The 27,160-nt window shown below is 50.1% G+C and overlaps 1 protein-coding gene across 4 annotated transcripts; it reads left to right on the plus strand.

The window, feature by feature from the left end:
- Positions 1-942: 942 nt before the first annotated feature.
- ABO (ABO, alpha 1-3-N-acetylgalactosaminyltransferase and alpha 1-3-galactosyltransferase) lies at positions 943-23,733 on the plus strand. Of its 4 annotated transcripts, XM_030920265.1 has the most exons (8): positions 947-1,291; positions 1,650-1,826; positions 14,781-14,850; positions 15,871-15,927; positions 17,412-17,459; positions 19,472-19,507; positions 20,387-20,521; positions 21,491-23,733. In XM_030920265.1, exons 3-8 carry the CDS (start codon positions 14,825-14,827, stop codon positions 22,179-22,181), a joined length of 993 nt encoding a protein of 330 aa, XP_030776125.1. In that variant the 5' UTR covers positions 947-1,291; positions 1,650-1,826; positions 14,781-14,824; the 3' UTR covers positions 22,182-23,733. The 4 variants fall into 4 exon arrangements, with proteins under 4 accessions (XP_030776124.1, XP_030776125.1, XP_030776123.1 ...); XM_030920263.1 differs by lacking the exon at positions 1,650-1,826; XM_030920266.1 differs by lacking the exons at positions 947-1,291; positions 1,650-1,826 and adding an exon at positions 3,588-3,764.
- Positions 23,734-27,160: the final 3,427 nt, after the last annotated feature.

Raw genomic sequence — 27,160 nt, forward strand, 5'->3', positions numbered from 1 at the left:
TGCAACCTCCACCTCCCAAGTTCAAGCGATTTTCCTGCCTCAGCCTCCCAAGTAGCTGGGATTACAGGTAACAGCCACCACGACCGGCTGATTTTTGTATTTTTAGTAGAGATGGAGGATTCACCATGTTGGCCAGGCTGGTCTTGAACTCCTGACCTCAAGTGATCTGCCCGCCTCTGCCTCCCAAAGTTCTAGGATTGTAGGTGTGAGCCAGCGCGCCTCCTACGGTAATTCTGTTGGATGTTTTGAGGAATTGCCATACTTTTTTCCTGCGCCTGCACCAGGGACACGTCTTGGAGCTGGCGAACTGGACTTTGGGTGGGAGGGAAAGGAAGCATTAAAGATGCCCTCAGCTTTCACGGAGATGAGAACGGTGCCCCGGGAGGGCGGGACGGATTCAGGGTCCTGTGAACGGTGTATCAGTGTAAACCCCTCTGAGAGATACCAGGAAAAGAAGGAAGAAGCTTCTGGGACGTCCCCTGGAGCCTTCGGGAGGTTCCACCTCTTCGCAGTGGGGCGCGCTCTCCCCAGTCCCTGCCGCCGCCGCCGCCGCCCTCTCCTGGGCTTCCTTGGGCGGAGGCCAGGCAAGGGCTGGGGTCGTGGCGGGGCGGAGCAGGGCTTAGTCCGGGGAACGCGCAAAGGGCCCTCAGGGCCCCGGGGCGGGCGCCAGAGGGGGACTCGATCGCAACCGGAACGCGAAGGTTCCTCAGTGTGCGGGGCGCAGAACTCCGTGGGGCCGCGGGCCTGGGCCGGGGGAGCGACTCTGCCCAGGGGGGCGTCGCGGGCGCGGGGCACAGGGTCCTGCGGGGCTGGAGGGCCCGGCGCGTGCGAGCCGGGAAGCCGGGGGTCGTGGTTCTGGGGCCGGAGCTTCAGGGGTTCGTCTCCCCCGCACCCCCGGGGGAGCAGGATGTCAGGGGGTCGCCCCTGCCCCGGGGACAGGGCGTCAAGGGGTCCCCCGGGGGCGGGGCTTCAGGGGTACCCGGAGCCGCTCGGCCCCGGGCGGGATGCAGTGACAGGGCTCCAGGGGACCAGGGCTGCGAGGGGCGCGCGGGTCCCATGGGGGCGCGTGCGAGGAGGCGCCGTCCGTTCCTAGCAGGGGTCCCTGGAGACCCCCGGCCGCCTCTCGCGCCTCGCTGTCCCCTCCTGAGTCCGGCTTCGGCAAGTCGGGGCGGCGAGCGGCGCGGGCCGGGAGGGGGCGCCTGGGGCTCACCCCGCCCCAGGGCTGCCGGGCGGAAGGCGGCGGCGGAGACCAGACGCTGAGCCATGGCCGAGCTGCGGCAGACGCTGGCTGGTGAGTGCGGGTCTCGGCCCCGGGTGCCCGCGAGGGAGCCACTGAGGCCAGAAATCCGGGGTGCACCCGACAGCCGGGCCGGGGGGCGCGCTCAGGGCCGCGAGGCTTCAGGCTGGCCGCCGCCCCAGCCTCCGAGACCCTGGGTCCTGGGGAACCGGCTGGCAGGTGGGCGCGGCCGCGCGGTGGGTGCCTGGGACCCGAAAGCAGGATGGGCGCGGTGGCGCAGCCTGGCCGGGGGGCTCGTCTCCGGGGTCCCCGGGTCCCGGTGAGGGCGGGATACCCCGACGCCGTGGCAGTCTCCGGCCTCTTCCCGCTTCACCCTCCCCGCTCCCCGCCTTCCATGAGCTGCTATTTTCAGCACCAACCGCCTGACCCTCGACGAGGACGAGGCTCCGGCTGCCCTGCCCGGCCCCCAACCCTACCCGGGTTGGCCAGGAACAGCCTCCATACCCGAAACGCGGAGGCGCCTCGAGAAGGCGAGGTGGGCAAGTTCAAAGCCCAAGCGTGACTGGGGAACTGCGCCCTGAGCGCTCAGGTGATATAGGAGTTAAGAAGAAATTATTTAAGCAGCCGGGAGGGGTGACTCAGGCCTGTAATCCCAGCACTTTGAAAGGCCGAGGGTGGATCACCTGTCCTTAATTTTCTTGGGGCCAGAAGATGAATTGGATATTTACCCAGACAACGACATCGCTTCAGAGGGAGCGATGCAGAGCGCAGGACCATGGGGCGCAGGCTGCAGGCCAGTGAACCCCAGTGCCAAAGGCCAGGGAGAGCCAGGTGGGGTGCTCAGAGCCAGCACACAGCCCTTTAATTTAGAGGAGTGCTGGGTACACATTTGGGGAGAGAAATGTTTTATTTTGATTTGGAATCAGGTTGGGGATAAGGCACAGTGAGGCCTGAGTTTGTGAGGGCTCCTGCCCGGGAGGTGCAGCCCCAGAGGTGCGGGAGGCAGAGGAGTGGAAAATTCATGAAGAAAACTGGGTGTGGGCCGGGCGCGGTGGTTCAAGCCTGTAATCCCAGCACTTTGGGAGGCCGAGACGGGCGGATCACGAGGTCAGGAAATCGAGACCATCCTGGCTAACACGGGGAAACCCCGTCTCTACTAAAAAATACAAAAAACTAGCCGGGCGAGGTGGTGGGTGCCTGTAGTCCCAGCTACTCGGGAGGCTGAGGCAGGAGAATGGCGTAAACCCGGGAGGCGGAGCTTGCAGTGAGCTGAGATCCGGCCACTGCACTCCAGCCTGGGTGACAGAGCGAAACTCCGTCTCAAAAAAAAAAAAAAAAGAAAAAGAAAAAGAAAACTGGGTGTGGTGGTAGGTCAAGGCCCTGCCCTCAACAATGCTCACCATTTATCAGTGTTTATTGTGAGGCAGCAGCACTGTGCTCAATAACCGCTGAGTTCTCAGGAAAGAACAGTAAATCCTTCCCAAGCCATTCTTTCACCCATGGGAAAACAGGTTTGGAGAGATCCAGGACAGTGCTCTGGTCCCAAGCAGGAAGGGCTGAGTGGGACCTGGGACTCAGGTCTGACTGCAAACACCTGCCTCTTCCCTGTGCTGCCAGCGCCTTCTGGGTTCTTCCCTGTCCCTCCTTTGTGGTCTTTGTTTCCTTTTTTTGTTCCCTTTTTTTGTCTTAATATGTTTCAACATATGTATACAATAAACTGCACATAAAAGGAACAGCTGGATACATCTTGACCCAGTCAAGATGATGAACACAGCTGCCACCCCAGGAGCCTGTCCTGCGCCACGGGTTATGCTGTCTTAGTTGGTCTCATGTCAGGGAGCCTTGGAGGAGTGGGGACTTGGCAGTTGGTCTCCATACTCCTGGGGTTCCAGTATTGGGTCTGGCCCATGACCGCACCCAAGACAAACATCTTGAAGACTAAGAGGTTAGGTCTTTTGAGAAACCTGGCAAATGAGTGCCCAGTCTCAGGTTACCCACATTCTGCATGTTGATTTAGTGATCCAACCAATGTTGGTTGAACACTGATGAGAACAAGCAGGCCTGTGCTAGGACATGCCTGCAGCCGGGAGCTGGGGAGCAGATGTCCCTAGGGACACCAGTGGCAAGGGACCCAGTGTATGGAAATCTAGGGGACGAACATGCCAGGGAGAAGAGCTCACATGGGGAAGGCCCTGCTCCAGAAATCAGTCAGGCTTGTTGGGGAGGGCAGGAGGGCAGGGTGGTGGACTCAGAGGGAGTGGGCCCCGGAAAGGCAGGAAGAGGACATGAAAGAGCCTTGGAGATGACAGTGAGGATGCGGTTGGTGGGTGGTGAGCTGGGTGTCATATGCTGGCCCCTTAGAGAATGCCCAGCTCCTTCACACCCATCATAATCCCTGGAGGACTGAGACCACGTGAAGGAGTTTTGGAAGCTGACAGTGCACCGGGTCCCGGCTCTCCTCCATTCTGATGGGTTTCACCGGAGATTGGCCAAGAAGAGATCAAACTGTTCCTGGACCAAACTGAGGGTGGGCTGCTATTTCTCACAGTCCAATAATGAGATGCAGATGAACTGGGGAGGAAGAGAGTTTTTATTTCTATAACCAGTTACAAGGATAAGACCTGGAAATTATCGCCAGACCAACTCAAAATTACAGTTTTCCAGAGCTTATATACCTTCTAAGCTATGTGTCTACGTGTAAGTGTGCATTCATCTAAAGACATAAGTAATTGACTTCTTTTAATCTATACCTAAGGTCTGAGTCCTGAAGACCTTCCTCTGGATCCTCAGTAAATTTACTTAATCTAAAACCCTTATGTTGTCTCCTAAATCATGGGAGTTTGGGGAGTTCCTTCAGACCCCCAGTAAACCTATTTGTGGAGGCCTGGGGAGTTTCTTCAGACCCCCAATAAAACGTGTTTAATCCTAAATGGGTCCTGTTAAGAATTCCTTTGTTATTTTGTCATGCTTGAAGGCCCAGGAAAGGTCTAGGCAAAACTCTTGGTAGGATTTTGTTACATTCCAGCCTTTGTATAAGGGCACTGGCTTTTAATATTTACCTTAGTCAGTACTAAAACAGTTGTTATGGAGGCCTGCGTTGGTAAGACCTGACCTGGCCTTACTTGGAATGGTGCCCACAACTTCAAAAAATCAACTTTGGTGGAGCCCTACTGAACACATCTAGCATCTGTCTTCCTTCAGTTTAGGGTCAGTGGGCTGGGGTTAATGGCACCATTAAAAGAAATAGCTTTAGTGATGTGTCATTGACATGCCATAACATTCACCTGTTTCAAATGAATTATTTTCATTTAGTTTACAGAGTTGTGAAATAAATTTTATAACTTTTCCATCCCCAGCCCCGCAAAACTCCCTGGAATTCCTTTGCAGTCATTCCCCATTCCCACTTGGCCTCAGACAATCACTTTCTCTCTGTAGATTTGCCTTTTCTGGACAATTTATATGGAGTCCTATGTTACATGGTCTTTTGCACCTGACTTCCTTCACTTAGAATAATGTTTCTGAGATTCATGTATGTTGTAGTATGTATCAGTATTTAATTCCTTTTTATTGCTGAATGATCCATTGTGTGGGTAGACTACATTTTGTTTATCCATTCATCAGTTAAAGGACATTTGGGCTCTTTCAGCTTTTTTGGCTATTTTTTTTTTTTTTTTTTTTGAGATGGAGTCTCACTCTGTTGCCCAGGCTGGAGTGCAGTGGCCGGATCTCAGCTCACTGCAAGCTCTGCCTCCCGGGTTTACGCCATTCTCCTGCCTCAGCCTCCCGAGTAGCTGGGACTACAGGCGCCCACCACCTCCCCCGGCTAGTTTTTTGTATTTTGTAGTAGAGACGGGGTTTCACCATGTTAGCAAGGATGGTCTCAATCTCCTGACCTCGCTATCCACCCGCCTCGGCCTCCCAAAGTGCTGGAATTACAGGCTTGAGCCACCGCCCCCGGCCTTTTTTAGCTATTTTAAATTGCACAACGCTGCTATGAACATTCATGTACAAGACTTTGTGTGGACATATGTTTTCATTTCTCTTGGGTTGATACCCAGCAGTGGAATTGCTGAGTCATACAGGAAATAAATATTTAACTTTTTTTTTTTTTTTTTTTTGAGACGGAGTCTCGCTCTGTCGCCCGGGCTGGAGTGCAGTGGCCAGATCTCAGCTCACTGCCAGCTCCGCCTCCCGGGTTTACGCCATTCTCCTGCCTCAGCCTCCCGAGTAGCTGGGACTACAGGCGCCCGTCACCTCGCCCGGCTAGTTTTTTGTATTTTTTAGTAGAGACGGGGTTTCACGGTGTTAGCCAGGATGGTCTCGATCTCCTGACCTCGTGATTCGCCCGTCTCGGCCTCCCAAAGAATATTTAACATTTTAAGAAACCAGCAAACTGTTTTCCAAAGTGACTGCCCCACATTACATTGCCATCAGCAGTGTATAGTGGTGCTAATTTTCTTTTTCTTTTTTTGAAACAAGATATTTATTGAAATAAATATTTAACTTTTTTTTTTTTTTTTTTTTTTTGAGACGGAGTCTTGCTCTGTCACCTAGGCTGGAGTGCAGTGGCCGGATCTCAGCTCACTGCAAGCTCCGCCTCCCGGGTTCACGCCATTCTCCTGCCTCAGCCTCCCAGGTAGCTGGGACTACAGGCGCCACCACCCCGCCTGGCTAGTTTTTTGTAGTTTTTAGTAGAGACGGGGTTTCACCATGTTAGCCAGGATGGTCTCGATCTCCTGACCTCGCGATCTGCCCGTCTCGGCCTCCCAAAGTGCTAGGATTACAGGCTTGAGCCACTGCGCCCGGCCAACACTTTCTTATTGGTGTTTTGAAGTACAAAATTTTACGTTTTGATGCATTCCAATTTATTAACTTTTTCTTTTATTAATGGTGCATCTGGCGTCATATCTAAGAAATCTTAATCCAATGTCAAAAAGATTTAATCTTATATTTTCTTCTAACTGCTTTCTTGTTTATGTGTAAGAATCTGTCCATTTTACCTAATTTGCATAATTTGTTGGCAAACAGTTGTTCATAGCATTTCTTTGAAATCCTTTTAATTTCTGTAAGATCGGAATTGGTGTCTCCTCTTTTAGTCCTGATTTTAGTTATTTGTGTTCTCTCTCTCTCTGGTCAATCTAGCTAAATCTTTGTTAATTCTGTTGATCTTTTCAGAGAATTGATATTTGATTGTTTTTTACTTTTTCTTTCTGTTCTCTAGTTCATTGGTTTCCACTCTAGTATTTATTAATTTCCCTTCTTCTCACTTTGGGTTTAATTTGTTCTGTCATTTCTTTTTGTAGTTACTTACAATGGAAGCTTACACGCTGATTTAAGATTTTTTTTTTTTTCTAATTTAGACATTTACAGCTATAAATTTCCCTTGAAACACAGCTTTAGTTATATCTCATAAATTTTGGTATGTCATGTTTACATTTTCATTCAGCTCAGAGTATATTTTGATTTTCTTTGACCCATTGCTTATTTAGAAGTGTGTTGTTTAATTTATACATATTTGTAGATTTCTCAAATGTCTTTTGTTAATTTCTAATTTCATTCCCCTGTGGTTAGTGAAGAAACTTTGTGTATATCAGTCCTTTAGAATTTCTCAAGACTTATTTTATGGTCCAACCTGTGATTGACCTTGGAGACTATGTGCACTTGAGGAAAATATGACTTCTGCTCTTGCCAGGTGGCGTGTTCTAGAAATGTCAGTTGGTGTCTAGTGATGTCAAGTTGTCTGTATCTACTGATTTTCTAATTATTCTATCCATAATTGAGAGTGGGGTAGGATTTTGGTGTCCAATTAGTGTTTCTTGGATTTTCTTTTGAGACAGGGTCTCACTTGGTTACCCAGGCCGGAGTGCAGTGGTGTGATCACAGCTCACTGCGGCCCCACCCCCAAAGGCTCAGGTCACCTCAGCCTCCTGAGTAGCTGCACCTACAGGCAAGCAGCATTATGCCTGGCTGATTTTTGTATTTTTTGTAGAGACAGGGTTTTGCCATGTTATTCAGGCTGGTCACGAAATCCTGGGCTCAAATGACCCACCCGCCTTGGCCTCCCAAAGTGCTGGGATTACAGGCATGAGTCACCATGCCCTGCCCAACCATTATGGTTGAATTGACTGTTTCACCCTTCAGTTCTGTGAGTTTTTGCTTCATATATTTTGGGGCTAGGTTGGCAGGTGTGTATATATTTCTGCTTGTTATATTTTCCTGATGTATTGACTTTATATGATGACAGAATATTTCTCTTTAACTCTAGTAAGATTTTTGATCTTAACAAAGTTGGCCAGATGTGGTGGCTCACGCCTGTAATCCAAGCACTTTGGGAGGCCAAGGTAGATGAATCACCTGAGGTCAGGAGTTGGAGACTAGCCTGATAAACATGGTGAAACCCCATCTCTACTAAAAATACAAAAAAATTAGCCAGTCGTGATGGCATGAGCCTGTAATCCCACCTACTTGGAAAGCTGAGGCACAAGAATTGCTTGAACCTCGGAGGCCGAGGTTACAGTCAGCTGAGATCGTGCCACTGCACTCCAACCTGGGTGACAGAGTGAGACTCTGTCTTAAAAAAACAAAAAATCTATTTAGTCCGATGTTAGTATTTCTCCTCAAGCTCCCTTATGGTTGTCTGCATAGTGAATCTACTATCCTTTTGTTTTGACCTATTTGTATCTTTGTTTCTAAAGTATGTCTCTCATAGGCAGCGTACAGTCAAAGCTTAAAAAAAAAATCCAGTCTAACGATCTCTGCCTTTTGATTGGCATGTTCAGTCTATTCACATTCAATGTTATTATTGCTGTGGTTGGATTTCCAACTATCAGGTCACAATTTGTCTTCTACGTTTTATGCCTTTTTTGTTCTTCTGTTCATCTTTTACTACCTTCTTTGCATTAAGTATTTTCTAGTGTACCATTTAAATTCCCTTTTTCAAGTGTATATTTTAAAGTTATTTTGTTAGTGTTTGCTCCAGGGATTACAATATGCATTTTAATTTATCAGGATCTACTTCAGATTAATACTAATTTTAGTAAAATACAGAAACTTTACTCCAATATAACTCCATTTCCTTCCTCCTTGCTTGTGGTTTGTGGTATTACTGTCATATATGTTCATCTACATATGTGATAAACTCAACAACATAGTATTATAATTATTGTTTCACACAATCTTATTTCTTTTCAATTCAGTAAGACAAGTAAGGAGAAAAACACTTTTCAAGTCTTTTATATTACACTGTATATTTACCACTGACTTTACTCTTGATTTCTTCCTGTATATTCAAGTTATTGTCTGGTGACCTTTCCTTGTTCCGGTATATATAATAGCTTCATTGCCTCCTTGCTCCTCTGTGCTATTATTGTCATATATATGTTTATGCTGTGAGCCCATCAACTAAGTCAGCTTAGCAAGGTCTCAAGATACAAAGTCAATGAGTAAATCAGGCCGGGTGTGGTGGCTCACGCCTGCAATCCCAGCACTTTGGGAGGCCGAGGTGGGCAGATCACTTGAAGCCAGGAATTAAAGACCAGCCTGGCCCACATGGCAAGACTTCATCTTTACAAAAATGCAAAAAAAAAAAAAGTTGAGTGTGGTGGTGCATGCCTGTAATCCCATCTACTTGGGAGGCTGAGGCATGAGAATTGCTTGAACCTGGGAGGCAGAGGTTGCAGTGGCTGGAGATCACACCACTGCACTCCAGACTGGGCAACAGTGCAAGACTCCATCTAAAAAAAAGAAAGAAAAACAAGAATAAATCAATTATTTTTCTGTAATACTTGCCACAATCAATTGAACCATGAAAAATTTTAAATACCATTTATAGTAGCATCATAACACATGAAATTCTTAGAGAATAATTTACCAAATTAGGAGAAATGCCTATACAGTTAAAACAGCAATACAAACCAGGAACCATGGCACATGCCTGTAATCCCAGCACTTTGGGAGGCCAAGGTGGCCAGATCACTTGAGCCCAGAAGTTTGAGACCAGCCTGGGCAACATAGTGAGACCCTGTCTCTACAAAAAAAAAAAAAGGAAAGAAAAAAATTAGCTGGGCATGATGGCATGCACCTGTAGCCCCAGCTACTCAGGAGGCTGAGGTGAGAGGATGACTTGCGCCCAGGAGGCAGAGATTGCAGTGCACTCCAGCCTGAGCTACACAGTGAGACCCTGACAAAAAAAAAAAAAAAAAAAAGTCATAAAAAAACACGAAGCTGCAAAATATTGCTGACAAAAATTAAAGAAGACATAAATAAATGCAGAAATATATCATGCTCATGGATTGGAAGACTTATATTGCTAAACTGTCACTTCTCCCCAGATGGTTCTACAGAGTCCACATAATCTCAGTTAAAACTCCAGTAGAAATTTTTGTACAGTTGACAGCTGATTCTAAAATTTATATAGAAATGCAAAGGTCTCCGAATAGTCAAAAGAATTAGAACATGAAAAGCAAAGTTGGAAGACTTACCTTCCAGGCTGGATTTCAAGGTGGATTACACAGCTACAGTAATGCAAATAGGTTGATATTAGGATAGACAGATAGATCAATGGAATAGAATGCAGAGTTTAGAAACAGACCCACACAGATATAGTCAATTGATTTTTAAATAGTTGCTTTTTGATAAGTGTGCTAAGGTGATGTGATGGCGAAAGGAAAGTATTTTCAATTCAAATGGCTGAAATGACTGGATAGCCATTGGGGGAAGAAAGGGACTTTAGCCTTTCACACCATACACAAAAATTATGGAATTCTGAAGAAAATAAGTGAAAATATTCGTGAACTTGGGGTAGGCAAAAATTTAATAGATGAGGCAAAAAAAGCTCAAACCCTAAAAATGGTTTCATTTTCGTAAGGATAAATTAGAGTTTATCAAAATTAACACTTCCCTTCAGAAGAAAAATTAAGGAAAAATGAACAAATAAGCCACAGACTGAGAGAAAATATTTGTTTCCTAAGAAGTATTTTGTTTTCCATTTTTATGTGTTCATAGTAAGTGTACATATTTATGGGGTCCATGAGATAGTTTGGTTCATGCAATGGAAAATTCACATCAAGGAGAACTGGTATCTATCCCCTTGAGCAATTATCCTTTGTGTTACAAACAATCCAATTATACTTACTTTTTGTTATTTTTATTCTTTTTTTTTTTTTTTTTTTTTTGAGATGGAGTCTCCGCTCTGTCACCCAACTTGGAGTGCAGTGGCGCCCATCTCAACTCACTGCAACCTCCGCCTCCCAGGTTCAAGCGATTCTCCTGCCTCAGCTTCCTGAGTAGCTGGGACTACAGGTGCCCACCACCACGCCCAGCGAGTTTTTGTATTTTTAAACTTTTTTCTCTTTTTTTTGAGATGGAGTCTCGCTCTGTCGCCCAGGCTGGAGTATAGTGGCGTAATTTTGGCTCACTGCAACCTCCGTCTCCCAGGTTCAAGAGATTCTCCTGCTTCAGACTCCCAAGTAGCTGGGATTACAGGCAAGTGCCACCACTCTTGGCTAATTTTTTGTATTTTTAGTATAGGCGGGGGTTTTACCATGTCGGTCAGGCTAGACTCAAATGCCTGACCTTGTGATCCACCTGCCTTGGCCTCCCAAAGTGCTGGGATTATAGGCATGAGCCGCCATGCCTGGCCTTAGGTTTTGTATTTTTAGTAGAGATGAGATTTCACCATGTTGGCCAGGCCGGTCTTGAACTCCTGACCTCAGATGATCCACCTGCCTCTGCCTCCCAAAGTGCTGAGATTATAGGTGTGAGCCACTGTGCCCGACCTCTCTTTTAGTTATTTTTAAATGTATAATTAAATTATTATTGACTATAGTCTCCCTGGGTCTTATTCATTCTTTCTATTTTTTTGTACCCATTAACCATCCCTACATACCTTCCCACCCCTGCCACTACCCTTCCAAGTCTCTGCGAATGATCCTTCTATTCTCTATCTCCATGAATTTAGTTGTTGTGATGTTTCAATACTACAGATAAGTGAGAACATGCAGTATCTGTCTTTCTGTGGCTGGCGAGGAAATATTTGTCATATTTGTATTTGGCAAAGGACTTGTATCCAAAATACAGAAATAAATTCTACTGCTCAATAATAAAAAGAGAAGCAATTTATAATGAGACCCAGTGTCTACAAAGGGTAAAATAATTAGCCTGGCATTTTGGTGCATGTCTGTAGTCCCACCTAATCAGGAGGCTAAGGGGGAAAGATCGCTTAAGCCCAGGAGTTCAAGGTTGCAGTGAGCTGTGATCGTGCCACTGCACTCCAGTCTGGGTAACAGAGAAAGATCTTGTCTCTAAAAAAAATAAAAATAAAGGGCTGGGTGAGGTGGCTTATGCCTGGAATCCCAGCACGTTGGAAGGCTGAGGGGTGGATCGCTTAAGTCCAGGAGTTCCCAAGACCAGCCTGGGCAACATGGTGAACCCCTATCTCTACCAAAATCACAAAAAATTAGCTAGGTGTGGTGCATACCTGTAGTCCCAGGTACTCAAAAGGCTGAGGTGGGAGGATCACCTGAGCCCAGGAAGTCGAGGCTGCAGTGAGCCATGATCGTGCCACCACACTCTAACCTAGGCAACTGGAGTGGGACCATGTCCCCCAAAAATATATATAAGTAAATAAATAAATGCTAATAAAATGAGCTAAAGACTTGGACAGGCTTCAGAAGAAGCCAAGAAATGACCAATAAATACATGAAAAGATGATTGACCACAATTAGTCATTGGCCACAATTAGATACCACTACTCATCCACTAGCATGGCTAAAGCATAAAAGAGTGACCATTAAGTGCTGGCAAGAAAGTGGAGCACCCATGGCTCTCATACATTCCTGGTGGGAATGGAAAATTCAGTCACCACTTTGGAACACAGTGTGGCAGTTTCTTACAAAGTTAAACATATACTTACCATATGACCCATGTTTTCCACTCCTTGGTATGTACTCAAGGGAAATGAAAACACACGTCCACAAATACCTGCACATGGCTGTTCACAGAAGCTTTGTTGCTAGTGGCCCCAAACAGTGAAAAAACCAAAGTGTCTGTCAATAAGAGGCAGGATAAACGAATTGTGGCGGATTAACAATGGCGTGCTTCTCGGCAATAAAAAAGATCAAACAATTGATATACGTGACAATATAGGGAACTCTTCAAAACAGCAGGTCGTGTGATACAGCCAGACATAAAAGAGCATGTGTCAGACGATTCTGTTTACGGGAAACGCCAGGAAATCAGATCTGTGGTTGCCGGGGTCAGGAGGGACCTTATTGGGGTGATGAAAATGTGTATATGTTGTTTGGGGTGCTGATTACCCATGTACCTACATTGTGTGAAACTCATCAAAACCGTATACCTAAAGTGGGTACATTTCATTGGATGTAAGTTATCCCTCAAATGAAATTGATTTTCAAAGTTTTTAAAAATGGAACCATTTTTGCCAAATTGAAGGAAAATTATTTCCACTGAGATTTCCCTACAGTCAAACAATCTACCAACTACAAAAATGGTAAAAATAATTTAGGACATGTAAAGTTCAAATGTTGCCTCCCACGTTTCTGTTTCAGGAAGCTATTTGAGATAAATTGTTTCATGGTCACAGGATTTAGAAAGGTGGAGGTAAATACACACAAGCATTATAAGATAAGAAGTAACAGATGAATTAGTTGAAAGGGACTGATTTCGGGGGAAGGAATAGGAACTGGGCCGGGAGATAGACGCCCTTCAGCCTTGCCCTCATGAAAACAGAAGTTGCCTCTTACTGCGGGGGATACGTTCCAAGATCCCCAGTGGACGTCTGAAACCACGGATAGTACCAAACCCTATAGAGAGCATGTTTTCTCCTATACACACATACCTATGATAGAGTTTCTTTTTTTTTTTTTTTTTTTTTTTGAGACGGAGTCTCGCTCTGTCGCCCAGCTGGAGTGCAGTGGCCGGATCTCAGCTCACTGCAAGCTCCGCCTCCCGGGTTTACGCCATTCTCCTGCCTCAGCCTCCCGAGTAGCTGGGACTACAGGCGCCGGCCACCTCGCCTGGCTAGTTTTTTGTATTTTTTTAGTAGAGACGGGGTTTCACTGTGTTAGCCAGGATGGTCTCAATCTCCTGACCTCGTGATCCACCCGTCTCAGCCTCCCAAAGTGCTGGGATTACAGGCTTGAGCCACCACGCTCGGCCAATAGAGTTTAATTTATAAATTAAGCACAGGGTGGGATTAACAACCATAATTAATAACAAAATAGAACAATTGTAACAATATACTGTCCAAGGCAGGTGGATCACTTGAAGTTCAGGAGTTCGAGACCAGCCTGGTCAACATGGTGAAACCCATCTCTACTAAAAATACAAAAAATTAGCCAGGCATGGTGGTGGATGCCTGTAAACCCAGCTACTTGGGAGGCTCAGGGAGGAGAATTGCTTGAACCCAGGAGGCGGAGGCTGTAGTGAGCCGCAGTTGCCCCTTTGCACTCCAGCCTGGGAAACAAGAGCGAAACTCTGTCTCAAAAACGAAAACAATATACTGTAATAAAGGTTATGTGAATGTGGTCTCTCTAAAAAAAATGTGTATATATCTTAGTTTGTGGGGGTTTTGTTGTTGTTTTGTTTATATTTAAAGCAATCACTCTGCTACCCAGGCGGGAGCGCAGTGGTACAGTCATGGCTCACTGCAACCTTCACCTCCCAGGCTCAAGTGATCCTTCCACCTCAGCCTCCTGGGACCCGAGGTGTGCACCATTATGTCCCGTTAATTTTTTTTTTTTTTTTGATAGAAATGAGTTCTCACTATGTTGCCCAGGCTGGTCTGGAACTCCTGGCTTCCAGCAATTCTCCTGGCTCAGCCTCCCAAAGTCCTGGGATTATAGGCATGAGCCACCAGACCTGTCCTCAAAATATTTTACTGTACTGTACGTACTCACCTATTATTGGACTTTGGTTGACCATGGGTAACAGAAACTCCAGCAAGCGAAGGCGTGGATAAGAGGGAACTACTGTACACCACTTTAATATACATAAAAATCACCTTAAAAGAAAGACAATGATTGTTTCCAGGGCAGGAGCCTCTGAGAGGGCAGGGAGATACTAGGGGAAGTTGGTGGCTCCACTTCCTCGCAGGAACTGGTCTGGGCTCCTGGCTCAGCCTGGCCATGAGGCTGTCCTGGCCTCCCTCAGTGGATTCAGCGGTGACCTCGAGGTGCCATTTCAGTGTGGTTTGTTCCAGTCTCCCAGGGGAAGGGGGTGCTGAGTGGAAGGTGGTCATTGGGAAGCCAGGGTGACTCTCAGAGTCTGCAGGAGCAGTCGGGCTGATGAACTGGGAGGAGCAGACCGCCTCCCTCTTCTCTGAGTGGGAGGAGGGCCGGATCTGGACTGGGTTTGGAGATGCTCAGGTGGGGCTCAGAGCATCACCTGTGGGGCAGAGGGACCGTCTTGGCAAATGAAGGCCCGTCACAGGGCGTGGGGCCTGAATCACAAGACAGGACAGGTAAAGTGGGTCAGGTGAGAGAAGGAAGGTGAGTAATCTGATTTTTCTACTCCTGTTTTCCAGGAAAACCAAAATGCTACACACTTCTACCTGTGATCCTTTTCCTAATGATACTGGTCTTGGTCTTGTTTGGGTAAGACACATTTGACCATCGAAGCTGGCCTGGTTTGGGGAGAAGTGGCCACAGCAGCCAATCAGACCCATGGGGCCGCCCTGGGTCCTGCAAGTATCACAGTCATCAGGGTCCTAAGGACAGTTGTTGCCCGTGTCCAGCTCTGGTGGAGGGTGTGTTTACTGGCTCCCTTATTTAAGCCTCACCTGGGCAATGGGCTCATCTCCCTCCCTTTTTTTTTTTTTTTGAGACGGAGTCTCGCTGTGTCACCCGGGCTGGAGTGCAGTGGCCGGTTCTCAGCTCACTGCAAGCTCCGCCTCCTGGGTTTGCGCCATTCTCCTGCCTCAGCCTCCGAGTAGCTGGGACTACAGGTGCCTGCCCGGCTAGGTTTTTTTTTGTATTTTTTAGTAGAGACAGGGTTTCACCGTGTTAGCCAGGATGGTCTCGATCTCCTGACCTCGTGATCCGCCTGTCTCGGCCTCCCAAAGTGCTGGGATTACAGGCTTGAGCCACCGCGCCCGGCCTCCCTCCCATTTAAAATTTTCCTAAGTGGGGAGTCTGGGGCTGGGAGAGCAGGCCCCTTGCCCACAGTTGTGTGGCTGGCGATGGGGAAGGCAATTCTGGGTCCCAAGCTGTTAGTCTCCTCCAGACACAGAAGGCCCCAGAACCACAGAATGAAGTCACCTGCCCGCTCTACCGGGGCATCTGTGGATATGGCCTGGAAACACTGCCTGAGGTGGCCTTAGGGACTACACTGACCAACCAATGCACGGGTGGCATGGGGTGGGGCTCGGCCGCTCCTGCAGGTGCCCATACATGAGCAATATCCCAGGGACCACCCTCCTATCCACCTCCCAGTGTGGGACATGGCGAGGTGCCTGAGCTTTGCTGAGAACTTGCCCTGCCTGTCTCGAAGCCTTGCAGCTTCACCAGGAACTCTTGTGCTCATGCTGCTGGCCACACCATGCGCTTTTTGGAGGAAGGGATGAACAGGCAGTCTTGGTTCTGTGTCCTGAGTCTTGGTGCAATTCCTTCCTGCAGTTACGGGGTCCTAAGCCCCAGAAGCCTACTGCCAGGAAGCCTGGAACGGGGGTTCTGGTGAGTGCAGGGAAGGGCAGGTGGAGCATCCATGCTGGCCGGGGTGCTGGCTGTGGGCTGGGGTCCCACTATGGAAACTCCCCCTCCCTCTTCTAGGCACACACATGGGTAGGCCTAGGCCCCCTCTCTATGCCCTGCTCAGTGTAGACGTGGTCAACTCTGTGGCCTTGAAGGGTCACCTGGATACGTCTGCCTCCACATCTCTGGAGTCAGCCTTGACCTCCCTTCTGACCTCCAGTCCCCAGAGTTACCACACATGGTCTCTGCTCCCTGCCCTCACCCCCTCTCCCGAGTCACCTTCCACCAGCCATCCTCAATTCTCCCTTTGCCCTCACCCCTACACTGGGTTCCCAAATCCTGCCAGCCCTGCTCTTCAGCAGCTCGCATGCCCACTGGCCTCTCTGCCTTCGATGTCCTGCTCCAGGGGTCTGGTGGGGCTGCCTTCATCTCTGTGACAGCCTCAGACTTGTCTCCCCATCCCCGTCAGCCCTGTCCCCCTTCTCCTCACAGCAGCTGGAGTGATCTTTCCCGAATATAAGGTAGGAGGCTCTTCATGGTCTGATCCCGCCTTCCTGACCTCCCCAGCCTCATCTCTCCCTCCTTTGCCCTCGCCCTCTGTGCTCCAGCCAAAGTGGCTTGTCACTCATCCACCTGCCGTGCTGTCATGACTCCAGGCCTTTGCCTGTGCTATGGCCTCTGCTGAGACCACTCTTGTCTCTCCCCTGCTGCGTCTGCTAATTTCCACTTGTGTCAGTGACCTATGGCTGCAGAACACACCACCCCATCCGTGGAAAGCAATCACAATCATTGATTACTATCTCTCCCTGGGCCTCCTGGGGCGGGCTGGGCTCAGCTGGGTGGTTCACTTTGGGGCCTGAGCAGGCGTTGGCAGACGGTGGCTGGGGTCATTGCAAAGACTGCCCTGTGTCTCTGGCAGATGATGCTGGCTCTCAGCTGAGACACCTACTCAGGGCCTCTCTCCCGGGCCTGGGCTCCTGCTCAGCTTTGTTGGGAGGCTCCAAGACCAACATCCCAAGAAAGATGAGACAGAAACCAGATCGCCTTTTAGGGCCTGGCTTCAGAAGTCACCCAGCATCACTTCTGCTGCATTTTATTTCTTAGAAACATGGAATATCAGACCCCATCTGTTGATGGGAGGGGGCCTCATGGTTTGCAGACATATTCTGAAACTCCACGCTGCCCGGCCTTGGCTTCTACATGTCTGGTGAATGTGTGGGCTGTGAGGCTCCGCGAACGTAGACCTCAGACTGCAGCGTTGGCCATTACAGGGTCTGGCACACGGGCCCATGCCAGGCCCATCGCCACAGTGATGGCTGTTCTGTGACTGTTTCTGGTGGACTCTGCTCCACACTCCAGGCTGACGCTGTGTCCCTTCCACTGGGACCCTCAGCTGGCTTCCATGCACTTGTGCCCTAAATCCTGCTCCTGGAATAAACTTCATCTCCTGTGTTCTCGTTCTGCAGCATGGCTTTTAGGGAACCAGACGGTCTGCAGCGTGTCTCATTGCCAAGGTATAACGTCAGTGCCTCCCATGTCACAGAATTGTCCTGCAGCCCTGGCACATGTGTGCGTGTGGACAGAAGCATGTGGGAGCTGGGGCAGGTCCTCTTTCCTCCTGTGGCTCCGAGGGCGGAGGCTGTTCGTTCCCCAGTCTCTGCCCTGACTTGGCCCTCGTCCTGCAGCTACTCAGAGAGCATGATGGAACTGGAGCTTCAGTTTTGACCAGCTGTGTGTTGCTGGCTTTTGTGTATGTGTGTGTGATGGAGTCTCACTGTGTTGCCCAGGCTGGAGTGCAGTGGCACCATCTCTGCCCATTGCAACCTCTGTCTCCCGGGCTCAAGTGATTTTCCTGCCTCAGCCTCCCGAGTAACTGGGATTACAGGCGCCCACCACCACACCTGGCTAATTTTTGTATTTTTAGCAGAGACAGCATTTCACCACGTTGGCCAGACTAGTCTTGAACTCCTGACTTCAAATGATCCGCCTGCCTCGGCCTCCCAAAGTGCTGGGATTACAGGCGTGAGCCCCTGCACCCGGCCTTCAAATTGGCTTTTAAAGAGAATGACGAGGCCGGGTGCGGTGGCTCAAGCCTGTAATCCCAGCACTTTGGGAGGCCGAGACGGACGGATCACGAGGTCAGGAGATCGAGACCATCCTGGCTAACGCGGTGAAACCCTGTCTCTACTAACAAAAAAATACAATAAAACTAGCTGGGCGAGGTGGCGGGCGCCTGTAGTCCCAGCTACTCGGGAGGCTGAGGCAGGAGAATGGCATAAACCCGGGAGGTGGAGCTTGCAGTGAGCTGAGATCCGGCTACTGCACTCCAGCCTGGGCGACAGAGTGAGACTCCATCTCAGAAAAAAAAAAAAAAAAAAAAAAAAAGGATGACGAGCTGGTCTGTTCTGTCTGGGGCCTTGGGGGCCTGTTTCCCAGGATGTGGGCCTATATCAGTGCTGACGAGAAAGTCGAGGCAATCAATCCCAAGCTGGCCACACTGCTTTTGATTTTTTTAAAATTGTGGTAAAATACACTTAACATAAAATTTGCCATCGTAGTCATTTTGGAGTGTTCAGTACTGTTAAGTCCATTCACATCGCTGTGCAGCCATCACCACCATCCATCTCTAAAACTCTTTTCATCTTGCAAAACTGAAGCTGTGTCCCCATAAAATACCAACTCCGTTTCCCCTGCTTCAGCTCACCATTCCATGGTCTGTTGTTACGAGTCTGACTACTCAAACTTCCTTTTATAAGTGGAATCAACGGTACCTGTCTTTTTATAACGGGCTCAAATCACTGAGCGTGATGTCCTCACGGTCCATCCAGGTTGTACCAAGTGTCAGAATTTCCTTCCTGTTTTCTGCTGACTCCCTGCTTTCAAAGGCCATCTTGGACATTCAAATTGTGGCCATTACTGACAGTTGAAATGGCCCTGGCTCATGTCTCCTGGGCCTCTACAGTACTTTAGGTGGGGACAGCACTGTGGCCCACACGTCCCCACAGGCTGCGTGTGGCACCTGACAGTGCTTCGTGCCACCGTGGAGCAGGTGTTACTCCCCCACTTCTCAGACAGGAGGCCGGGCTCTAGAAGCCACCAGCCCACAAGGAGGCCCAGCAGGCTTCGGGCCCAGGTGGGGCAGTCTGCACATCTCAGGGCCTTTCCCTGGGAACAACGAGGGACAGAGGCCACACACCCAGCCTCCTCTCTGCCCACAGTGAATTAAGACACAACCCCTTACATCCCTCCCAGCCTTAAGTGGAAAGCAATGGCCTCTGAGGTCACTTGGTCCCTCTTGCCAGTTTACAAGTGTTGAATCAGAGACTCTGAACTTCGGCCCTTCCCCGAGGTCCTGAGATTATGAGCTGACACAGGTCCTGAGCAGCCACAGCGATTCCAGCCTGAGAGTGTGGCCTTGGCGGGAGGGTTGACACCCAGTCATGGTTCAGCAGCTGTGCACACCCCCTGCTTACCTGTGTTCCACGCTTTCCATGCAAACTCACGTGACGACGCTTTGTGCTTGCAGGATGGTCTACCCCCAGCCAAAGGTGTTGACACCCTGGTGAGTAAAGTTACTGAAGCTGAGACTGAACGCAGCTCAAGGGGCTGTTCTGAAGGTATTAGAGGGTGGTTTCCTTGATGTAAATCTCAGTTGGGGCTGCTAGCCGGGCGTGGTGGCTCACGCCTGTAATCCCAGCACTTTGGGAGGCCAAGGCAGGCGGATCACAAGGTCAGGAGTTCGAGACCAGCCTGGCCACCATAGTGAAATCCCGTCTCTACTAAAAATACACAAAAAATTAGCTGGGCGTGGTGGTGTGTGCCTGTAATCCCAGCTACTTGGGAGGCTGAGGCAGGAGAATTGCGTGAACCCAGGAGGCGGAGGCTGCAGTGAGCTGAGATTGTGCCACTGCGATCTGCCTGGGCGACAGAATGAGACTCTGTCTCAAAAAAAAAAAAAAAAAAAAAAAAAAAAAGTTGGGGCTGCTTTGCCATTCTCTCCTCTCAGGTTCTCATGACATCTGAATTCGGAGGCCCACATGGCTGTCCTCTTTCCCTTTGCTTTCTTTGACTTGTGTCTCTTGTTTCCTGTCCCTTTGCTCACCAAAGCCCCTGCAAAGACCTGATAGGTACCTCCTTCCTGGGGAGGGGCAGCGGGGGAGGGTGCGGGGGAGGGGTGGTTTCTATCTCTTTGTCAGCAAAGCCCAGCTTCCTCTGTGTTGTGGCAGGTCCAATGTTGAGGGAGGGCTGGGAATGATTTGCCCAGTTGGAGTCGCCTTTGCCTCTGGCTGGTTTCCTGGGGAAGGGTGGCTGCCTCTGGAAGGGTGGTCAGAGGAGGCGGAAGCTGAGTGGAGTTTCCAGGTGGCGGTGGCCGTGTGCCACAGGCGCATGTGTGTGGCACCCTGCCAGCTCCATGTGACCCCACATCTCTCTCCGTGTGCAGTAGGAAGGACGTCCGTGTCGTGACCCCTTGGCTGGCTCCCATTGTCTGGGAGGGCACGTTCAACATCGACATCCTCAACGAGCAGTTCAGGCTCCAGAACACCACCATCGGGTTAACTGTGTTTGCCATCAAAAAGTAAGTCAGTGAGGTGGCCGAGGGCAGAGACCCAGGCAGTGACGAGTGACCATGGACATTGAGGTCTCCCCTTGTGTTCAAGACAGAGTAGGGCGGCGGCCAGCCTTGTCCTCCCAGAAGGTAGATGGGAAAGGTCATTCACACAGCATCTTACTGAGCTCACGTGGGCTCGCCGGGTGGGTAAAACCCCTTGTGAGTGGTTTGCCAATGAGCCAGCTGGGGCAAAGCAGCCACGATGCCTGTTCCATAAACTCGGGGCCTCAGGGGCACACTTGCTGAATGATGGGAGATCCCCCATCCTGGTGGTGGCCCTGGGGGACCTCAAGGAGGGACCCGCCATCTGAGGCAGTTGGAGAAAATGTCCTGGGGTGGGGGAGGCACCTGACTTGGGCCTAGAGGTTCTACCATGGACTCGGGGTTTGTGGCCTCAACAAACCCTTACCCCTATTATTTCAGGGTTCACCTTCTTCCCTTCCCCCACATGGTAGGCCTGGTTCCTGATCCAGTGGGGAGTCCAGGAATGACCTACTGTTAGGAATACGTGCAGTTCAAGCCTGGGAGGGGGAAGCTCTAGGGTGCAGAGGTGGGCGTGTGGGGGCCTCGCGTGCAGCTTATAATGAGGGGGCACGCGGCCGGCCCGGCCGTAAGAGTGGCAGCTGCGTGGGGAGGCATGGCTCAGGCCAGGCTGAGGGGGAGTGAGCGGGCTCCAGCCTGCGGCCTGCTGCCAGCCTCCAGCCGCCTGCCCTCAGCCCTCCTTACTAAGAGGAGGTGCTGGTGGTCCCTCCATCGCTGAGAAGAGGATGAAGCGAGTCGGAGCCTGAGGACTCGCTCAGGACAGGGCAGCAGAACGTGGTGCATCTGCTGCTCTGAGCCTTCCAATGGCCGCTGGTGGGTGCACGCAGGGCGGGCCTCCTGCAGCCCAGGGGCACACGGCTGGCTGCTCCCCCAGACCCCCGTTCTGCCTTGCAGATACGTGATCTTCCTGAAGCTGTTTCTGGAGACGGCGGAGAAGCACTTCATGGTGGGCCACCGGGTCCACTACTATGTCTTCACCGACCAGCCGGCCGCGGTGCCGCGCGTGGCGCTGGGGACCGGTCGGCAGCTGTCCGTGCTTGAGGTGCGCGCCTACCAGCGCTGGCAGGACGTGTCCATGCGCCGCATGGAGATGATCAGCGACTTCTGCGAGCGGCGCTTCCTCAGCGAGGTGGATTACCTGGTGTGCGTGGACGTGGACATGGAGTTCCGCGACCACGTGGGCGTGGAGATCCTGACTCCGCTGTTCGGCACCCTGCACCCCGGCTTCTATGGAAGCAACCGAGAGGCCTTCACCTACGAGCGCCGGCCCCAGTCCCAGGCCTACATCCCCAAGGACGAGGGTGATTTCTACTACTTGGGGGGGTTCTTCGGGGGGTCGGTGCAGGAGGTGCAGCGGCTCACCAGGGCCTGCCACCAGGCCATGACGGTCGACAAGGCCAACGGCATTGAGGCCGTGTGGCACGACGAGAGCCACCTGAATAAGTACTTTCTGCGCCACAAACCCACCAAGGTGCTCTCCCCCGAGTACTTGTGGGACCAGCAGCTGCTAGGCTGGCCCGCGGTCCTGAAGAAGCTGAGGTTCGCGGCGGTGCCCAAAAACCACCAGGCGATCCGGAACCCGTGAGCGGCTGCCAGGGGCTCTGGGAGGGCTGCCGGCAGCCCCATCCCCCTCCCGCCCTTGGTTTTAGCAGAACGAGTAAACGCTGCTTCCTTTGTCCTGCTGCAGTAACTGAAGCCTAGGTCTCGCCCCTATCTCGAATCACACACACCCCCTCCCCGCCACAGGGACACACCATTATATACACAGACACAAAATCACGCACAGCCCCTCCCCGCCACAGGGACACACCATTACATACACAGACACAAAATCACGCACACCCCCTCCCTGCCACAGGGACACACCATTACATACGCAGACACACAGAGACACAAAATCACGCACACCCCCTCCCCACCACAGAGACACACAGAAAGACACACACAGACACAAAATCACACACACCCCCCTCCCCGCCACAGAGACACACCATTACATACACAGACACACACAGAAAGACACACAGACACACGATCACACACATTCCCTCCCCGCCACAGGGACACACCATTACATACACAGACACAGAAAGACACGCAATCACACATACCCCTCCCCGCCACAGAGACACACCATTGCATACACAGACACACACACAATCACACACACTCCCTCCCTGCCACAGAGATACACCATTACATACATACACAAAGACACACACACACACAATCACACACACCCCCTCCCTGCCACAGAGACAAACCATTACACACACACACACACACAGAAAGACACACATGGACACAATCACACACATTCCCTCCCCACCACAGAGACACACTGTTACATACACAGATACACTATCACACCCCCACCACAGAGACACACCATTACATACACAGACACACACAAACACAAAATCACACACACCCCCCTCCCTGCCACAGAGACACACCATTACATACATACACACAGAAAGACACACACAGACACACAATCACACACACCCTTTCCCTGTCACAGAAACACACCATTACATACACAGACACTGAAAGGCACACACAGACAGAATCACACACATTCCCTCCCCACCACAGAGACACACTGTTACATACACAGATACACAATCACACACCCCCTCCCTGCCACAGAGACACACCATTACACACACAGACACACACAGACACACAATCACACATGCCCCCTTTCCGCCACAGAGACACACCATTGCACATACATACACTGACACACAATCACACACAATCACACACACCCCCTCCCCACCACAGAGACAAACCATTACACACACACACACAAAAAGACACACAGACACACAATCACACACACCCCGTCCCCACCACAGAGACACACTGTTACATACACAGACATACACAGAAAGACACACATAGACAATAACACCCCGTCCCTTCCACAGAGACACACCATTACACACACAGACACAGAAAGACACACAGACACAAAATCGCACACACCTCTTCCTGCCACAGAGACGCACCATTACATACACAGACACACAAAGACACACAGACACACAGACACACAGATATACACAGAAAGACACACACAGAAAGACATGCACGCAGACACACACAGACACAGACACAGATACAAAGACACACACATATAGACAGACATGCCCAGAGACACACGGAGACACATGCAAAAACGCACAGAGAAACATACAGAAGTGCACAGACAGACACATAGACCACACAGACACACAGACATGCATGCAAACACACAGACACACAGACACATAGACATGCAGACATGCACACACACAGATACACAGACATGCAGACATGCACACAGACACAGACGCATGCACACAGACTTGGGCAGCTGGAATTCAGTGCCTGGGGCATAAGTTCCTGGAGGGGCAGCCACCTTCAGCCCCCACAGTGAGGTCCTGAGGAAGCTTCCCCTTAAACAAGGGATCATGGAGGAGGTCTCTTCCGGAGCTTGGAGGAAGGCCTTAAGTGGTCCTTCCACCTCGGCATCCCAAAGTGCTAGGATTATAAGCATGAGCCACTGCACCTGGCTCCAACATCATTTATTGAAGAGACTATCGTTTCTCCATTGTGTTTCTTGGCAGTTCTGTCAAAAATCAGTTGACTGTAAATGCATGGATTCATTTCTGGGCTGTCTATTCTGTTCCTTTGGTCTGTTTGTTTTTATGCCAATCCCATGTTGTTTTGATTATTATAGCTTTGTAGTATATTTTGAAGTTAGGTAGTATATTGTCTCCAGCTTTGCTCTTAGCTTAAGATTGCTTTGGCTATTTAAGGGTCTTTGTGGCCATTACTGACAGTTAAAATGGCCCTGGCTCATGTCTCTTGGGTCTCTACAGTACTTTAGGTGGGGGGCCAGTACTGCGGCCCACATGTCCCTACAGGCTGCGTGTGGCACCTGACAGTGCTGTGGCCACTGTGGAGCGGGTGTTACTCCCCCATACGAATTTTAGGATTATTTTATTTATTTTGGTGAAAAATGTCAATGAAATTTTGATAGGGATTGCATTAAATCTGTAGATTGTTTGGGGTTGTATGGACATTTTAACAATATTAATTCTTCCAATTCATGAACATGGGATGTCTTTTTTTTTTTTTGGCACCTGATCTCAGATATGGGATAACTTTCTAATTATTTGTATCTTCAATGTCTTTCACAAATGTTTTATAGTTTTCAGCATACAGATCTTTCACTTCCTTGGTTAGATTTATTCGCAAGTATTTTTTTGTAGCTATTGTAAATGAGATTGTTTTCTTGATTTCTTTGTTAGGGTATAGAAATGCTACAGATTGTTGTATGTTAATTTTATATCCTGCAACTTTACTGATTTCATTTATTCTAACAGCTTGTTGGTGGAATCTTTAGGGTTTTCTTTAAGATCATGTCATCTGTAAACAGGGACAATTTAGCTTCTTCCTTTCCAATTTGGATACCTTTTATTTCTTCCTCTTGCCTAGCTATTTTGGCTGAGGGCCAGCTTGTTGGGTTTGTTGTTGTTGTTTGTCTGTGCCTTTTGGTGTTTCATGTTGCTGGCTTCTCCAGCACGCAGTCACAGATATATGAGGCAGAAAGAAAATCCAGGGAACTCCTGTCATGTCATTTCTCAGGTCCCAAGGTCCCTACCTGGTCTGCCTTCTTCTCTCCACCTTTTAGTGTTTGATATATATACATTTACGTATGTAGTTATATACGTATGTGTAATATCCAGGGAAATATACAGGGATTTTAACTGTCCTTAGTATAGGGCATGGGGACAGGTGCATCTGTTCTACCTTGCCTGGAAGTGGAAATTTCTTCAAGTCAATTTATCACCAACTGGCATGACAGAACTCCTGGTTTAGTGTCTAGCTGTCCCCACTAAGACCAATCACCATGCCATCAGGCACTCTCTTCCCTTTGTGCTGTGTACTGGGACCTGAAACAGCGCCCAGCACCCTGAGAGCACAGGATGCCTGAAGGGCAAGAAAGAATGAACGCAGCTTCTTATGTGCCCCACCCGGTCAACCCAAGTCAAGCACGGACCTGGGAGCTGAAGTGACAAGCTGGAGGTCAGGCAGTTCTATTACTTAAGCCTGGTTCTTCCTGACTCCAAAGGCCAGGTGCCACCCTGTGCTCCTTCCAAACAGAAGTTGGCTTTCCCCGGGTCAGGAGGACAGGATGGCTGTTCCTGACCGTTGTATAGCAGTGCTACATCTCCTAGTTTCCAGAACATTTAATGTGCTGCTGTGGAGGCCCGACAGCTCTGAAGTAACCCTTTGCACCCAGGAGAAACCGGGCCTGAGGGGTGGGGTGGGGTAGGCTGAGACTTCCAGTATCCCACGTGGGCATCCCGTTGCTAAGGGCAACCGCCCCTCCCCGCGAGGGTGGGGAAGGAACAGGGAGGCACACCCTTCCTCCCTCTGCGTTTCACTGGAGATGCCCTGTGTCCTACTGTGGTTGCACGTGGACCAGCCCAGAGGGACTGGAGTGACTCTTCTCATGTGGGGCACAGCCAGCCTGGGCACAGGGCCTCACTGAAATCCCTGGGCCCCGTCTCCCTGGGGATTTCCAGGGGCTGTTCCACTGCTCGGTGAGCTGGAGGTGTGGGGGACCACAGATGAGGCAGGCGCCTAAATTGCTTGGGCAGAGTCCGGCTGCTTTCCCCCTCCACACCCCTCCCTGTGTCCTCGCACCCCTTTGGGTCCCAGCACCAAGGCCAGCAGCGGTCGGGTGTCAGAGGTTCGAGTCCAGGCTGACTCCTCGGATGCACCAACTTTGCCCAGGAGGGCTGGGCAGAGGGCAGCCCCAAAGTGTCATCTTTGATTATTCTTTGACCCCAAAGCCAGCCTTGGGCATGTCCCCAGTGCTGGGAGAGGTGCCGCCTCCACGGGCTCTGGCTCGCCCAGAGTTTGAGTCACTTTTGCTTCCTCGCCCCTCTGCGCTCTGTTTGGTTTAAAAAACAAAGACCAACACCTGCAGGCGGGCGAAATGAGCCTTGACCCACCCGCTTCCTCCCCTGCAGCCTCGGGCCCCATCCTCCCACATGGCCGCACTAGGGGTGCTGGGGGCGGAGTGGGGACCAGACCTGAGGGGGTTCTGGGTTCGGCTTCCCAGCAGGAGCAGCTGGGGCATCATCAGTGGGGCAGGTGACCCAGGATCTGAGCAGGAATCTTCCAGGTGGAGGTGAGGCCACCCCTCTGCTTCCCACAGCTGCCTTCTGCTCTGGGGGCAACACTGGCTGAGAATCCAGTGAAGTAAGGGCTTTGAAATGGTTTTGATTTTAAAAATAATGTTTAGCCATTGCTTTTTTTTTTTTTTTTTCTTTTTTTCTTTTTTGAGATGGGTCTCACTCTATCACCCAGGCTGGAGTGCAGTAGTGAAATCTGGGCTCACTGCAACATCCACCTCCCAGGTTCAAGCGATTCTTCTGCCTCAGCCTCCTGAGTAGTTGGGATTACAAGCACCTGCCACCGCACCTGACTGATTTTTGTATTTCTTAGTAAAGATGGAGTTTCACTGTATCAGCCAGGCTGGTATCAAAATCCTATCCT

The sequence above is a fragment of the Rhinopithecus roxellana genome, chromosome 16 (genome assembly GCF_007565055.1).
Source record: "Rhinopithecus roxellana isolate Shanxi Qingling chromosome 16, ASM756505v1, whole genome shotgun sequence".
Taxonomy (NCBI): Eukaryota; Metazoa; Chordata; class Mammalia; order Primates; family Cercopithecidae; genus Rhinopithecus; species Rhinopithecus roxellana.

Coding starts and splice junctions, on each gene's coding strand:
- ABO (XM_030920263.1), top strand. CDS start 1,264: ATGGCCGAGCTGCGGCAGACGCTGGCTG. Junction 1,292..14,780: donor GCTGCGGCAGACGCTGGCTG/GTGAGTGCGGGT, acceptor CCTGTTTTCCAG/GAAAACCAAAATGCTACACA. Junction 20,522..21,490: donor ACTGTGTTTGCCATCAAAAA/GTAAGTCAGTGA, acceptor TCTGCCTTGCAG/ATACGTGATCTTCCTGAAGC.